This window comes from Psammomys obesus, unplaced genomic scaffold (assembly GCF_907164565.1).
Source record: "Psammomys obesus unplaced genomic scaffold, mPsaObe1.curated_primary_1811, whole genome shotgun sequence".
Classification (NCBI taxonomy): Eukaryota; Metazoa; Chordata; class Mammalia; order Rodentia; family Muridae; genus Psammomys; species Psammomys obesus.
The window spans coordinates 409,794-422,443 of NW_026592710.1; the positions used below are offsets into that span (position 1 = coordinate 409,794).

The 12,650-nt window shown below is 49.1% G+C and overlaps 2 protein-coding genes across 3 annotated transcripts; one reads left to right on the plus strand and one right to left on the minus strand.

Annotated features, from left to right (window-relative positions):
- Nucleotides 1-1,547: 1,547 nt before the first annotated feature.
- Ankrd65 (ankyrin repeat domain 65) lies at nucleotides 1,548-3,455 on the minus strand. The gene is made up of 3 exons (XM_055615066.1): nucleotides 3,271-3,455; nucleotides 2,652-3,186; nucleotides 1,548-1,973 (listed from the first exon to the last, which is right to left on the minus strand). The coding sequence occupies exons 1-3, from the start codon at nucleotides 3,453-3,455 to the stop codon at nucleotides 1,548-1,550; spliced, it is 1,146 nt and encodes a 381-aa protein (XP_055471041.1).
- A 4,557-nt stretch (nucleotides 3,456-8,012) lies between these two features.
- Tmem88b (transmembrane protein 88B) lies at nucleotides 8,013-10,449 on the plus strand. Of its 2 annotated transcripts, XM_055615211.1 has the most exons (3): nucleotides 8,013-8,115; nucleotides 8,276-8,586; nucleotides 9,536-10,449. In XM_055615211.1, the coding sequence occupies exons 2-3, from the start codon at nucleotides 8,308-8,310 to the stop codon at nucleotides 9,785-9,787; spliced, it is 531 nt and encodes a 176-aa protein (XP_055471186.1). In that variant the 5' UTR covers nucleotides 8,013-8,115; nucleotides 8,276-8,307; the 3' UTR covers nucleotides 9,788-10,449. The 2 variants fall into 2 exon arrangements, with proteins under 2 accessions (XP_055471186.1, XP_055471185.1); XM_055615210.1 differs by having other exon boundaries at nucleotides 8,013-8,586.
- The last annotated feature ends 2,201 nt before the right edge of the window (nucleotides 10,450-12,650 follow it).

Sequence of the window (12,650 nt, forward strand, 5' to 3'; positions counted from 1 at the left end):
CTATGTAGACCAGGCTTGCCTCACAGAGTTCTGGCATCAAACGTGTGTGCCACCATGCCTGGCTCTCAGATGACATTTTAAGCTTTTGGATTGGTGGAAGCTAGTGTTATACTAAGTTAATAGATTCCAAAATATTTCTGTTAGTCACAGGTTGTTAGTTCTAACACAGAGGTGAGCAAGGAATGGCTATTCAGGGGCTAAAGCTTGAGAAAAAGTGCCCTGAAGCTGCAACACTCCATCCTCTCCACATCACTGCAGCTCTGAACAGTCAGTCAGTCTTTGCAGATGCACACAGCTTCTTTCCAGGAGTTGTCAATGGCATGTGTATGCTAGGCGTTTTTCCACCAGAGCCACATTCATAGACTGAACTGTATGTTCCGAAACTATGAGCCACAAGTCACTTCTTTCATGTATCATATCACAGGGATGAAAAAAGAAACTAATATGAAAGACAAATATAAACAGAACATCTCCATAGACAGTCAAGAGTCAAGGTAAAGGGGAGCCCCATGGTGAGCAGACAAAAAAGAAACCACGAGGTTTTAGTCAAATCTGTTGCCAATACTCAACCTAACCAGCATGTGGAGGAGGCTGGATTTGGGAAGTTATGCTCCTGAGGACAGAAATCAAGCCATCAACACCTTCTCTTTCCAAAAATTCTCAGTTGATTTCTCTCTGACGAGACAGATGGTCTCTCCCTGGAAGGAGTCAGGAGTCTTCTTGTCCCATTACAGCCAATAAAGCTTAGCCTCACGGAAGGCAGCTCAGCGAAGATGGGGCTGTGGCTCCGGGGAAGCAGCAGGTTACCTGCTCCCCGCCAGCAGACATGGATTTACTCCAGGCATCCAGGAACCAGTAAGTGGAAAATCCTTAATGCTGGGCTCTGACTAACACCCAAAGAGGCCCCACCCGCTGCAACTTATGTAGATTTTGAGCTATAACATTTCATGCACACTGTCATTTGTAAATCTTGTTTAGGTCCTAGAACCAACTTGCATTTTAAGCATTTGAACATGTTGTAAAGAGCTGGAAACTGCAAGTGCGGCCATTTTGAGCTGATGGGAGATTTACAGAACAGATATTGTCATTGTCACAGTTATTTCTAAATAAACCAGTTTGTTTTGTTTTGTTTTTGTAGTTGTTAACCAGGGTTATCTTACCTGCCTGGCAGAATTATAATCCATTTGAGATGAGAATATAACCACGACGTTATATTCTTGGTGAGCAAATCTTAACAAAAAGATATCCTCCCAGGCTAGAGAGATGGCTCGGAGGTTAAGAGCACTGCTTGCTCTCCCAGAGGTCCTAAGTTCAATTCCTAGCAACCACATAGTGGCTCATAACCATCTATAATGAAATCTGGTGCCCTCTTCTGGCATTCAGGTGTACATGCAGACAAAGCATTGTATATACAATAGAAGATAGATAGATAGATAGATAGATAGATAGATAGATAGATAGATAGATAGATAGATAGATAGATTAGATAGATAGATATCCTCCGTAGCCCTGAACTCTTAATTTCGTTAGAAGCACAGCTCTACTTTTTAATCTTTCTGTATTTTCTGAGAAGTTTGGTTAGTAGAGGAAATCAGGCAGTGCCTGATCTGGGCCGATTCACCCCACTGTGTCCTCAAGGCAGGGTTGGCTCCTCGGCTCAGCAGAAGCTCCACAGTGGGACTGTGGCCACGCTCCACGGCAAGGTGCAGCGGGGTCTTGTGGAGCCAGGCAGTGGCATTGATGTGTGCAGCCCTGTCCAGGAGATGGCTGACAACGTCTACGTGGCCTCCCTGAGCAGCATAGTGCAGGGGTGTGAGGCCCAGCGAGTCTCGAGCGTCCACGCCGGCACCCCTGGCCAGCAGCAGCTGGAGGACAGGTAGGTGGCCGCCAGCTGCAGCCCTGTGGAGCGCAGAGCGGTTGTTCCTGTCCCTGCTACTTGGGTCTGCCCCATGGCCCAGCAGCATCTCAACGTCCTGGAATAAGAAAGGAAGAAGAGAGGAAGAACCAACTACCTTGGTGCAGGGGAGTGAGGAGCCAGGCCTGGCGTCCGCCTGACCCGATCGCCTGCAACCTCTTTTTCTTTTAGGAATGAATAGGATGGAATCTAAGGCAGCCCCAGATTCTTGGATCAAACTCAACACTGTGCAAAGGCTACTGTCCTCTGGTGCCCTCTGGGGCCCGCTGATCTCGAGCTCCAGCCAAATATTTAACATAAATACTTGTTGCCTGGCATGGTGGCCCACACCTTTAATCCCATTAATCAGGAACCAGAAGCTGGAGGGCTCATGTGAGTTCAGGACCAGCTTAGTCTAAATAGAAAGCTGCAGTCCAGCCAACACTACATAATAAGATGCTGGCTCAGAAAATGTATCATCTATCTACCTACCTATCTACCTACCCGTTCATTGTTACCATTTACAAGAACGAAGTGAGAGTGCCAGGTGTTGGAAACCTCCCCAGCTACCATTCTGCAGGCAGTTATATAAGAAGGGCCCAGCTGCCAACATGCTCAGCTCCCAAACCCTGCGCCCTCCCCCTGTGCTTCGGCATCTTTCCGTTTTCTTCCACTCCTTGCCCAGAGCTTATGGAAGTGTAAGAATTAAGGCCCTTGGGCTTCTATCATGATCATTGCAGATGAAGGCTGGACCTACTCGGTAATGGCCAAAGCCAGCTGCCAGGCCAAGTGCAGTGGCTCCTGTGCTGTCCAGGGCATCCACCTTTGCCCCCAGTGCCAGGAGAAGCTGCAACGCAGATGCACTTCCAGCCACTGCGGACACCAGCAGGGCGCTGTCCAGGTCTCCGCGCCCTTCAGCAGTCAGAAGCTCCAGCACAGGCAGTTGCCCGCAAGCCGCTGCCCAGTGTGTGGCAGTCCAACCTCTCACATCTTTGACATCAGGACCGGCACCTGAAGCTGACATAAGGCATGTAACCAGCAGTGTGCGGCCCAGAGCAGCTGCCCCATGCAGGGGGGTGAGGCCTATTTGAGAACATGCTGCTGCTGAGGCCCCACGCCGCAGCAATAGTTCTGCCACGTTCGAGTGTCCGTGCCAAGCAGCCTCATGCAACGGTGTGCGCCCTGTGTGGTCAACTGCGCCTGCCAGGGCCCCACGCTGCAGCAGTAGGCGAACCAGCGGCGCGTGGCCTCGCATCACAGCCAGATGGAGTGGAGTCCGGCCCATGTGATCCCTGTAGGGTGCGAAAGAAGTCAGAGCGCTGTCCATACATTCAGCCAGAGAGAGTCTGGAGCTAGTTGTTAATCGTGAGGCTCACCTCTCCTCCACGCTGGAGCCTTGCCTCAGCAGCTGCATCACCAGGCTAGGAGCACCCCACCACACTGCTTGAAACAGGGTGCTCCAGTCCTGGGAGGTAAGAGGTCCCTCGGTCTTGTCTGCTGAGGCCTCCTCCCAAACCAACTTCATCCACTGTAGTTCCTGCTCCAGCCTGCTGGAATCCATCCTGGGAGACCAGGGACCTGCAACCACCCTGAGGCCTCTGGCTGGTTCACCTCACCTGTCCCAGGTCGCCACCACACCGGAAGGCAGATGCCAGTGAGCCTTCTGAAGGATCTGACTCCCAATTACCTCCAGAGGGAGCTGGCACAGGAGTTCTGTCTTCCAGACGAGGGTTCTCTATTCTACTTCTAGCCTAACCTCATTCTGGTGAAGCTTCTCAGAATTTTCCTGCAGGCTGAGAGTGGGTGCTGCCCCTGGGAAGCTAGACTAGAAGGTGAAGGTGGGCAAAGGGCTGCAGCTTTCTTTTGGGCTATGCTGAGGCCATCCAACACTGTCTGTCTAGCAATTTGAAAGAAGTCTCTGCCTGCCAGCCCCAGCCAGAGCACCCTTGCCCTCTTGCTGACAACTAAAGCTCTTGGCCACACTACCAGGAAGAAAGGCCAGGACGGGTTGGGAAGGACAAGCAGGAACATGCCCTGCTTTGCAGTACCTCCTTCCTACCTTTCTCCAAGTAACACAAACTTTGATATGTTCTGAAGTGCCTCCAGGCACCCTGAAACCTACCTGCCCCCATCCCAACCTGAGGCTGGAACCACATCTCTTCCTGGTTTCAGACAGGGTTGGGGAGGGGACACAGAAAGGTTCTATCCTTCTTGCTAATAAGATACTTTGAAAGAGAAAAAGGTTCACCATAGACATCTGACATGTGGGGTTGGACACTCCTGGAGAACAGGTTAAGACAGGCTAGTGCAGGCCAGGAAAGGAAAGAGATGTCTGGGTGGGAAGGGGTGGAAGCAAGCAAGGCTGTTTCTGGAACAGGAGCCACTAAGTACCTATGTCTGTAGGTAGGAAGGGGGCCCCGAAGGAACAAGTCATTCATGTGAACAGTTCACTCTGGGCCTGAGACAGAAAGGGCAGGGTTGCCCGCCTGACCAGATTCTAAATGTGGGCAGCAGAGCCTTGCCAGCTGATCTCTATGGCTGGCTACTGTAGTTCTCCGCAAAAGAGTGTCCAGCAATGCGCAGCACAGCATGGAGCTGTCTGTGTTAGCTCCAGATACCCAACAGATGAAGAGACATACTTGCACTCTCATCCTGGGAACAGCAGCCTTCTATCTCTGAGCCCTGCTCAGGCGATCTCACCAGTCCATTTAGATGCTACTTCCCAAGGGATGAGAGCTTAAGAGCCAATTTGAAGCAACCTTTGCCTCTGACCTGTTGTTTTCTTTTTAGCCCTCAACAAAACTCTGTTCATTAATTTTTTAAAAAGATTTATTTATTTGCTATGTATGCAATGTTCTGTCTGCATGTACACTTGCATTCCAGAAGAGGGCCCAGATCTCATTATAGACGGTTATGTACTACCATGTGGTTGCTGGGAATTGAACTCTGGTCCTTTGGAAGAGTAGACAGTGCTCTTAACCTCTGAGCCATCTCTCCAGCCCTCATTAATTTTTTGTTAGCCAGGCTTTATTATTACACACTCATAATGGAAGTTTTGGTTTCTTTAAAAGCTCAGTTATGTTGACAGGTTTTTGTTTTAATCCTTAGTGTGAGATGTGGAGCTGCTGCTGATTGTCTCATGAGGGTTGTGGTCTTTGCCAGTTGCAGACAGTTTAATTCAGAGGAATGGTAGAGGAAGGGAATTCTTCGTGGAGGCTTTGAAGAGACAGTTGGAGGAAGAAGGCTGCTTGTTTGTCCTGCTGCTTCATTTGCTGTTTACAGGACTGCTAGATACGCTGAAACTGAGATGTGTTGCCCCAAAGAACCCAAGAACCTTAACAAGCTGGAAATAGTAAAGAGGCCTATGCTCCTTCTCCTCACTAACCTTTTTTCTCACCTACCTAGTGTTGGGGAGTTGGAAGGGAGGTAGAAGTATAAACCCCAATAAAGTAGATAGAAAGTACAGCTACACACACCTTTAATCCCAGCACTCGGGAGGCAAAGGCAGGCTGATCTCTGAGTTTGAGGCCAGCCTGGTCTACAGGGCAAGTTCCAAGACAAAAACAAATATTATTTATTTTATTTATTTTTGTATAGTTGGGAGTTGTGTTCACAGTGGCGGTCTGAGAACAGCTTGCAAAAGTCAGTTTTCTCCTCCCAGGTGGGTCCCGAGATTGAACTCAGATTATAAAGCCTGCAAACACCTGGACCTGTCGAACCATCGCAACGGTCAGGGTCTGTTCATTGTAAATGTGTCTCTCTCTTCTAAGGTAGATGCTCTAGAAGAGGCTAGTTACAAGAAGCGGAGATCTTCTGACTTTAACATTTGTGGTGGGATGAGCTGAGCTTCAGCACCCTTGTTCCATGATGATACAGAGATGAGTCAAGCACCCTGTTGTGAAAAGCCGCTTTTGTGAAGCAGCTTCATGGGAGTGGGGAGATAGGAGGGTGGACATCAGATCCAGGGAGACTGTAATTCTGTTCATGCCAGCTTCCACCGTCTCTTCACGAGATCTCCCTAGATCTTCTGGGGCCTTCTCTGCTGGCTGCAGCCTCCCATGGTGGAGCCATGGGAAGCTATCAGGACAGCAGTGCAGCCCACCTGTAGGTATAGCCCTTCTTTCGAAGCCAAAAGGCCTAAAATAATTCTGTAGTTTGAATGTATCTCCCCAAAGTTCACATTAAAAGCTTATTTTCTAGTTGGTTGGTAGTGGTACATGCCTTTAATCCCACCACTCAGGAGACAGAGGCAGGCAGATCTCTGTGAGTTCGAGGCCAGCCTAGTCTACAGAGTGAGTTCCAGGACAGCCAAAGCTAAAACAGAAAAACCCTGTCTCAAATAAAACAAAGCAAAACAAACAAACAAACAAACAAACAAAAAACCCTAAGAACTTGTAAAAGTATTTGTTAATGACATTGGCAGGTGGGGCCTTTGGGAACTGAAGTTAACCAAGGTCATAGAAGTGGGGCCCTAGCATTTCTGACATACACATTCACAGATACACATAAGTAAACCGTGTGTGTGTGTGTGTGTGTGTGTGTGTGTGTGTGTGTGTCTGTGTGCGCGCGCGCACTTCAGGGTGAGTACCCTAAGAGTCCAAAAGTGCACCAGCTCCCCTGGCGCTGGAGCCATCTACCACGAGTACTGGGAATCTAACCAATCATATGCTGCTGTTACAGAGGACCTGAGTTCAATTTCCAGCACCCACATTGGGCATCTCAGAACCACTTGTAACTCCAGCACCAAGGGATCTGACTCCCACTCCTACTACCACTTCCTTTTTTTCTTTTCTTTCTTTCTTTTTTCAGCACGAATCTCACTACATAACCTTAGCCAGTCTAGAACACTATGTAAACCAAACTAACATGGAATTCATAATGATCTGCCTGCCTCTGCCTCCCAAGTGCTGGGATTAAAAGTGTGCACCATCACGACCAGCTCTGACTCTCATGGCCTCTGAGGACACCTGTGCACATACCCATATATAGATACATACACAAAACCAAAAGTAAAATGTCAGGGGTCAGAGAGATGGCTCAGCAGTTAAGAACACATGTTGCTCTTACAGAGAACCGGAGCTAGATTCCCAGCACCTACATGGTGGCTCACAACCCATCTGTGCCTCCAGTTGCAGGCAATCTGACACCCTTTTCTTTTGAACACCAGGCATGCACATGGCACATACACATACATGGAGCCAAAATACTCTCACATATAAAACAAATAAGCCTTTAAAATATTTAAAATAAAATATTAGCCAGGCATGGTGATGCACACTTTTGTTGTTTTTAAGACAGGGCTTCTCTTTGTAGCCCTCGCTGTCCTGTAACTTGCTTTGTAGACCAGGCTGGTCCCATACTCAGAAATTCACCTGCTTCTCTCTCCCAAGTGCTGGAATCAAAGGTGTAGGCTCATTTATGATGCACACTTTTAGTATCATCACTCAAGAGGCAGAGGTAGTTGGATCTCTGTAAGTTCAAGGTCATTCTGGTCCACATATTGAGTTCTAAGATTGGCAAACAAGAGCAATACAGTAAGGCCAAGAGTAAAATGAACCAACAAAAATAAATAATTATTTAAAAGATCACAAGAGTGTGAGCTCAGCAGGGAGATAATTTACAACACTCAATTTTTTGATATATTTATTTTACTTTATGGGTATGAACATTCTGCCCAAATGTTTGTATGTGTACTATATGCAGGCCAGACCAGAGACCAGAGGAGACCAGAGGAAGGATGCAATTTTCAGTGGACTATCTGCTCCCATCATCTGAAAATCCTGCTGTACATGTCCATGATGGCCTGGATTTGGTAGAGTAATTGCAGCCACCGTTCGTTACTGACGTACTGTCTGCCAGGTACTACTGCAAGCACTACCTGAACAACCCTGGGCCATCCTATGAATCACCCCACAGCATGAAGTGACCTGGCATCTTCATGTGACACTGACCAGAGGGGGCTAGCTGTTAGATAAGGGGAAATTCAGGGGCTAGGGCTGGGAAATAAGTTTACAGTTTCCCCCTAAATGGCAGCCATTGCTAGGGCATCTGTCATAGCCAAGATCTGTGAAATGAAGCCATTGTTTAGGAGAGCTGCAAGCTGGGTAAAGGGCGGGCTAGGAGGAAGGAGGGCCTCAGTGCTCAGATGGGGACAGCTGGGTAAGACCTGAGCAGAGCACATAGGAGCTGCCTGCATTTGTCTGGCACGGAGGCCCAGCAAGGTAGTGGGGAAACTGTGGCAGGGTGTAGACTGATATTCAGTCTAGACTAAACTGGACAAGAGTCCACTCTCTGGTGGCTAGAATCTAGATGTAAGCTGAATCTGGGAGGGTAATGGGGTGGTGGTGGGGCTAGTTCTGCTGCCTACTACTGTGATCTTAGGAAAAACATCCTTCAAGACCCGCCGCTGAGACATGAGTGTGCAGCAGGAAAGGGAGACAGAAGAGGATGAAGGCGGTGCCTCAGACACGGCGCCCATGCTACCCCGAAGAAGGTCTGCTGATTACCATAGTTCAGTCGTGGCATCTTGGAGCTGGCCCATCCTGGCCAGCAAAGGCCTCAGGACCCTGTTGCTGTCTGGCCAGGCCCTAGTTGGGTTCCTGGTTCATCTGCTGCTCCCTGGGACAGTCTTCCTGCTGGTGTTGCTGCCAGCAGCTGCCGTTGTCTACCTAGGGTTCCTGTGCCACTCAAGGGTGAGCAGCAGCCATTGGTTAGTCCCTGGGGAGTGGGAATTCTTCGGAGGTCCAAGTCCCTGGGATTGAAGGTGATTCTGCTCTCTAGCCCTGCCCTTTTGTAACTAGAGGCCTCTTCTGCCAGTACCCCTACCAGCTGCAGCTGAAGAAAGGCTTTTGTTTGTTTCTCAGGGAACAGCTGTCTTGCCTCCCAGCTTTGTACCAGGAGGCACCAGGGCCTGGTCAGTGAGGTTGCACCGGGTCGGGAAAATAAACTGTCAAATTTCACCTGTCCTCAGGGTCCCTTATATCCACAGATAGAGCCTTCTGCGGGGTGGATTCAGCCCTTCCACGAACCCTCTTTACCTGGGCTGGGCTTCCCCCTCAATGGCTTGATCTATACATAGGTGGTCCTTATATCCCTTTCTGTGGCTTATGGTGTGGGAGAGAAATGATGCTAGCTCAATATCAGCCATCAACACAGGTAAGGGCTGTGCAAGAAAGCCCCTATGGGGACAGAAAAACAGAGTTGGGAGAGCCAGAGAAGTTCTTTGAACCTTTCCTTTTCTTGGGAGGATGGGGGCTCAAGACAGGGTTTCACTATTGTAGCCTTGGCTGTCCTGGACTCCCTTTGTAGACCAGGCTGGCCTCAAACTCATGAAATATCTGCCTGCCTCTACCTCCCAAAGTGCTGAGATTACAGACCTGCGCCACCACTCCGGCTGCTGAACCACCTAACACACACACACACACACACACACACACACACACACACACACACACCAAAACAAAACAAAACAAAAACAACAACAACAAAAAAACACCTCTCTCGCAATTTGCCCCACCTCAAGGCTTTCCTCTGGACCTTGCCCTAACCTTAGGACGCGCTGGGTTCTTCAAGCCCAGATGTCCCTCACGACTACCCCACGCTGTTGCTCCCCGCCCGACCGCACAACTCCGCTGCCTACAGGTGCATCCAGCCCCAGGCCCGCGGTGCCGAGCGCTGCTCTCCGACCGCGGCTCGGCGGCGCTCATCGTCCTCGGATTCCTCTCGCTGCCGCCGCTTCTGGTGCTGGCCGCGGGCGCGCGCTCGCTCCTGATCCGGCGACTGCGCCCTGTTCTGCCTGGTCCCGCGGGGTCCCCCGAGTCGCACCGGCCGCCTAGGAGCCTCGAAGACCGTGTGCCGGAGGACGAGGAGAAGCAGTTCTGCGCTCGGGTCTGACGCCGGGTCTGACGCCGGCGAGGTCTCTCCGCGCCCAGAACATCCCCGCGGACCCCTTCCCAGAGCCGCGCGGCAGCCTCCAGGCTCTGAGCGCAGTGCTCCAGGTGGCCAGGAGATGGCAACCGGGTCCCTTAGACCCTCGGAGGAAGAAGAGGTGTCCCTCGCAAAGAGCACTGCTACGCTCCCACCTGTGCTCAGCGCCCAGTTTGGCGGATAGCTATGTCCCCCCAAAGCCACGCATAGCTCTAGAAGCTCCAGTGTAGCCAGTAGCAACCAGATTTCATGGCTCATCTTGAGTCCTCCAAAGTCAGCCTGCAACCCTGTAAAGGACAGAGATCAGTTGGGTCCGTAGTCAAACTATTACCAGATCCGCTTTGAGATAGGATCTAGGATCAGTGACTCAGTGTAAGTCCAGGGTCAGCTTGTTGTTTTTAATATATAACTGGGTTTTTTTGTTTTGTTTTTAAGATTTATTTATTTACTTATTACGTATACAGTGTTCTCTACTGCACGTACGCCTGCACACCAGAAGAGGGCACCAGATCTCATAGATGGTTGTGAGCCATCACGTGGTCACTGGGAATTGAACTCGGGACCTCTGGAAGAGCAGCCAGTGTTCTTAACTGCTGAGCGGTCTCTCCATCCCCCTTAATATAAATTTGTTGTAGTAAATATATATATATATAATATATATATATATATATATATGCAGATATTTCACTTACACTGTCTCAGTAACTTCACCATCCATCTCTCACCCCTCCCCCCATCTAATGCTGTCCACCTTAATCCTCGTCATCTGGTCCACCTTCCATCCCTAATCCCACAGTACTTCCTTGTATTCTTCATCTGGGCCTTTCCACACCATTATTGGAGTCCTTTCTCCTAGGCCACGTGGTTTTTACTCCACACTAACTCATCCTGGTATCATCTTCCTTCTATCTTCTTGTGGCTCTCTCTGTCCTCCAAAGTACGGGAACCTTAGCCACGCCTACCCCATTCTGCCCTGCCCAGGTATAGGCTGTTTAATCAACCAATCAGATATGTCTTCGGCAGGTTTACAAAACAAAGATAGGTGTAACCAGTTCTTAAGGGCCCCACATCAGACCAACCTCCAACATATAATCTATTTTTATTTAAGTTTTCTGCATGTATGGCTGTGTAGGCATATCACAAGCCCTGGAACTGGAATTACAGACAGATGTGAGCTGCAATGTGCGTGCTGGGAATTGAACCCGGTTCCTCTGGAAAAGCAGCCAGCGGTCTTCCAGAGGACCCAAACCTATCTCTCCAGCTCCCGGGACTCACCTTGCAATCGGGGTCAGGTTTCAATGTGCACCCAGAACTGCAGCTCATCCTCTGACCTGGGTTCTTTCTTTTGAGACAGGCAGCAGAGTAAGAGCTCAGTTTACAATGTGGGTAAGATTTATCTTTGTGTTTGGCATGCTAAAGTTTTACTAACATGTTCCTATGAATGGATAAATTATCATCCTCCTCCCTGCCTCTTACCTTCTCCTCTTCCTCCTCCTGCTCTCTTTCCTTCTCCTCCTCTTCTTCCGCCTTCCAGGGCTTCATACATACTAGAACTAGAATCTTTTTTTTTTTTCTTAAGTATTCCTGGAACGGAACACCAAGCCTTATACATGTTAGGCAAGCACTCTAAAATTGAGCTATACCCTTAGCCATGGATTTGTTTTTAACTTTAAATTATTTTAAAATTCATTATTTTTTAATTTTACATGTAGATCAGGCTGACCTGAACTCAGAGATCTGCCTGCCGCCTGAGTGCTGGAATTAAAAGCGAGTGCCACAACCTTCCAGCTTATTACATTTTTGTGTGTGTATAGATGTGTGGGTGCCTGTATGTCACAAAGTGTGTGGTGTAAGTCAGAGGAAAACTTTTAGGAGTTGTGGGTCCCAGGGATGGAACTCAGGTTGTCAAGATTGGTAGCAAAGCCTTACCCCTCTAAGCTATCTCTCTGGTCCTTGGTTTGGGCCTTTGTAATGTTTAATTGTTGGGGGGTGGGAGCTTTGAGACATATATGTTCTTGTAAGCCCAGCAATATATTAAAAATATGTGCATTATAATTTACCTGGAATGTATTGGTAACAGATTTTTACATTTTTTAACTTTTGTGAATTTATATAATCCAGGCTGGTCTAGAATTCATAATCCTCCTGCCTCAGCCTCCCATGTACTGGAATTATAGGCATATGTCACCATGCCCAGACCTAAATAGTTTTTAAAGACTCCAGCACACTGTTTTGCCAATATGGCTCAGTCATGGCCAGAGTTTGGCCTATGACCAGGACTGAGTTCATTTTGTGGCCTCAGCAAAGCCCAATGTGTGGCTGGGTCAGGTCTATTGGATGTCTTGTGTGTCTTGAGGCTTTTCAACCTTCATCTGTGTCCAGCTTTGATTCCTTTCTTGATCATACAGAGTGACGGAGCCAGCTGGTCACCAAACTGTCCAGGAGTGCTTCCTCCAGAATGGGGCCGCCTTCCTTCTCCTCCTGCCAGGAGCTGGTGTGGCCGCCCCCAGAGGTTGAAGGGAAAGACTCCCCTGGGAAGCCCTTGGCTGAGGACTGGATCTGCCTGGCCCCACAGTCATCAAAACAACAGCTGGGCTTGGTGGGGGTGGGGAGGTGGCTGTAGGCTGAGTGAGAAACTGCTGTAGCAGCTGCCTCAGACTTTCCTTTTCCGAAAGGTGTTTCCCAGCTTCCCCAGCTCATCCCGGAGCCTTGGGTATCCTCCAGGTGGCCCCAGGAATGTCCAACGGTAGCAGGATGACTTACTTTAGCCCAATCTTCCAGATTCTCTCTCTCTCCCCCTCTCCCTCTCTTTCTTTCTACACGTTTTCTT

Bases quoted from the DNA above. Each gene is read 5' to 3' on its own strand.
- Ankrd65 (XM_055615066.1), bottom strand. From the start codon at position 3,455: ATGGATTCCAGCAGGCTGGAGCAGGAACTACAGTGGATGAAGTTGGTT. The intron at 3,187-3,270 runs GTGAGCCTCACG...CGCACCCTACAG, and splicing joins GGCTCCAGCGTGGAGGAGAG to GGATCACATGGGCCGGACTC. The intron at 1,974-2,651 runs GTAGGTCCAGCC...TTCTTATTCCAG, and splicing joins CTGGCTTTGGCCATTACCGA to GACGTTGAGATGCTGCTGGG.
- Tmem88b (XM_055615210.1), top strand. From the start codon at position 8,308: ATGAGTGTGCAGCAGGAAAGGGAGACAGAAGAGGATGAAGGCGGTGCC. The intron at 8,587-9,535 runs GTGAGCAGCAGC...CGCTGCCTACAG, and splicing joins GGTTCCTGTGCCACTCAAGG to GTGCATCCAGCCCCAGGCCC.